The 2,919-nt window shown below is 45.4% G+C and overlaps 1 protein-coding gene across 6 annotated transcripts in view; it reads left to right on the forward strand.

The window, feature by feature from the left end:
* NBEAL2 (neurobeachin like 2) overlaps nt 1-2,919 on the forward strand; it is a 143,075-nt gene that overhangs the window by 125,066 nt on the left and 15,090 nt on the right. For all 6 annotated transcript variants that reach the window (XM_060684485.2, XM_087893163.1, XM_087893161.1 and 3 more), the window contains 2 exons: nt 766-863; nt 2,455-2,571. In XM_060684485.2, the coding sequence (XP_060540468.2) occupies nt 766-863; nt 2,455-2,571 (215 nt within the window). The remainder of the gene's footprint in view (nt 1-765; nt 864-2,454; nt 2,572-2,919) is intronic.

The following is a 2,919-nucleotide window of genomic DNA, read 5'->3' on the forward strand; positions in this document are numbered from 1 at the left end:
AGGACCATTCAACTGTTCCATTATCCGCTACTATTTCTCCGACATTAATTTTTGTCATTCACAAAAATGACAAAATGTGGACCACGTTGACAAAAATTAAAATGATGTCGAAGAAACAGTGGCAGGTAACAGTACAGTTATCCCGTGTTGAATTTTTTCTGCGGCAAATTTTCCCACGGCACATTAGCCGCGGTTGAGTTGTGCTGGGGAAAGTCAGCCAGAGTGAATCGGTCGTAGCGAGTCAGCCGCGGTGAGTCAGCAGGGATGAGTTGTCCTAGAACAGTGATGGCTAACCTTTCCCAGACCGAGTGCCCAAAGCGCGCACGAACCCCCAAAATGCAATGCACGCAACCCACACACATGCGTCCATTCCCTGTGCAAGCGTGTGCAGGCCCCCACATACTTGTGAGGGGCCTCTGCATGCACCCTGTTCCCATGAATGCACCTGTGGGCCCTCCGCATGCGCGGCAGAGACCGAAAGACCAGCTGGCTAGCGGGAGGCATACACGGTGAAGCTAAGCTGGGCGACGGCTCGCGTGCCCACAGAGAGGACTCTGCGGTGCCACAGGTTCGCCACCACAGTCCTAGAACCACCAGGAGAAGCGGGTCGGGGTAGATACTACAATCCTTTGATTATTGTTCAGTTCTGCATCCAAAGAGATGTCAAAACAACTTGTTTCAACTCTCTACTGCAGTACTGTACTGTACTGTGCTGTAAGCAGTACAGTCCGCCGTTTCGGTGTTACACCTGCTGTTTTCACTTAGGGGCAGTCGATTTGGACGCGATCGCAGACGAAACGCAACGCAAGGCTTTGGAAGGCATCATCAGTAACTTTGGGCAGACACCCTGCCAGCTGTTGAAGGTACAGGGGTTAATAATTGCAGTGGTTGTGTTTCTGTAGTGGATAGAGAGGCGATTTCCTTCTAGGGTTCAGGACCTAGCCAGAATGAGCAGTAAAGAAGTACAGGCCGTCCTTGGCTTAAAACCGTTCATTTAGTGGCCATTCGAAGTCACAATGGCACTGAAAGCAGTGAGTTTTGACTGGTTTTAACACTTACAACCCAGTAGTGGGATTCAAATACCGGGGCTACCGGTTTGCTATCGGTAGTGCACAGCGCTTCTGCGCATACACAGAGCATTTTTGATGGGTGGGCGGAGCCTCCCGCCGGCACCACTACCGATTTGCCCGAACTGGGGCAAACCGGGAGCAACCCACCACTGTTATGACCATCGCTGGATCAATTGTGGTCATAAGTCAAGGACTACCAGTAGTGAGCTACCAAATCTTGAAGATGGACGAGGATTAGACAAGGAATATAAATGGTTGAGGAATAAGACCTTCCTTAAATATTGAGGAATGGTCATTTTAAACATTTAAGCTTTTGTTTTACAGGTAGTTCTCAACTTACAACCGCCACTGTTAGGAAATGGCTATTGTCTAACTAGTTGGTCAGGCAATATATAAACTATCAATACATGTTTGTCAAAAGGTATTATATTGCTTTAAGACTGTATTGCATCATCCTGCATCCTGATTGGCTAAGCTCTGTAGCCAATGTACTTAAAGGGAAGCCTAAATCATGGCTTGTAGAACACTACACCATTTTATCTGCTTATTTGCTGTTACTCTCTACCTGTTCTCTCTGCATGATCACTGTTTGATCATTGCTACTTGTTGCTTTCTACTATTTGTGAATGTTTTAATACTGAATTTGTTCCTGTTTGAAACTCAAGAAGAACTGTTTTATTGTGTAATGACAACAACTGGTAAGAAGACTTTGTACTTGGAATATCCCTGAATTGATATTTTAACTATCGCCTTATCTGTGTATGACTTGGATTGTTATTGGACTTTGCTTTACTTTTTTCTAAAAAGTAAAAGACTACCACAACTCAGTGTGTCAATATATTAACTGTGGTTATTCACTTTCAGCCGCTTTCATGTGCATACTCAAGGGGTACTCTGCTCAATAACCCATAACATCGGTTATGAGCCAAGAATATCCTTAAGAGCCACAGAAGCCAAAATGTCCATTGCTAAGCGAGATAGTTGCTCGGTGACCATTCAAATTTACTACGGCACTGAAAATAGTGAGTTATATGATGACTTTTCACGCTTACAACCATTGGGGCACGTGATCAACATTTGGATGCTTGGCAGCTGGCTCCTATTTACGACCATTGCAGCATCCCCGGGATCATGTGATCCCTTCTTGCGACCGTTCGACCAGCAAAGTCGGTAGCCAGATTCACTTCACCACGTTCCTTAACAACTGCCGTGATTCACTTAACAACTGTGGCAGGAAAGGTCGGGAAATGGGCCCAAACTCACTTAACAACGGTCTTGCTTAGCAACAGACATCGTGGTCGTAAGTCGAGGACTACCTATATCTTCAGGGAAATGGAAAAACGAAAAGTTCTTGTAAAATTAAGAGTGTTTTTCTTCTCCACAGGAACCACATCCGGCCCGTTTCTCAGCTGAAAATGCAGCTAAGAGACTTTCTCGCCTGGATACATATTCTCCCAACATTTTTGAAAACCTGGATCAACTCAAATCGTTCTTCGTTGAAGTAAGTCTTTTCCCATATTGAGACAAAAGAGTTCATTTTGATTGCTTCTCATCTTGCCACCGATACAGGTAGTCCTCAACTTAGGACCATTCGTCTAGTGACAACGGGGCTGAGAAAAAGTGGTCCTCGCACTTGTGACCGTCTCAGTATTCCCCACGGTCACATGATCAGAATTCAGGTTCTTGGCAACCAGCACGTAGAGATAGTCCCCCACTTACAAAAGCTCACTTAGTGACCATTCGGAGTTATAGCAACACTAAAGAAAGTGACCTTTTTTCACACTTACGACCGCTGCATGGTCACGTGATCAAAATTCAGATGCTTGGGAGCTGACTCACATTTACGACC

The sequence above is a fragment of the Pantherophis guttatus genome, chromosome 4 (genome assembly GCF_059756535.1).
Source record: "Pantherophis guttatus breed Tessera chromosome 4, ASM5975653v1, whole genome shotgun sequence".
Lineage (NCBI taxonomy): Eukaryota > Metazoa > Chordata > Lepidosauria > Squamata > Colubridae > Pantherophis > Pantherophis guttatus.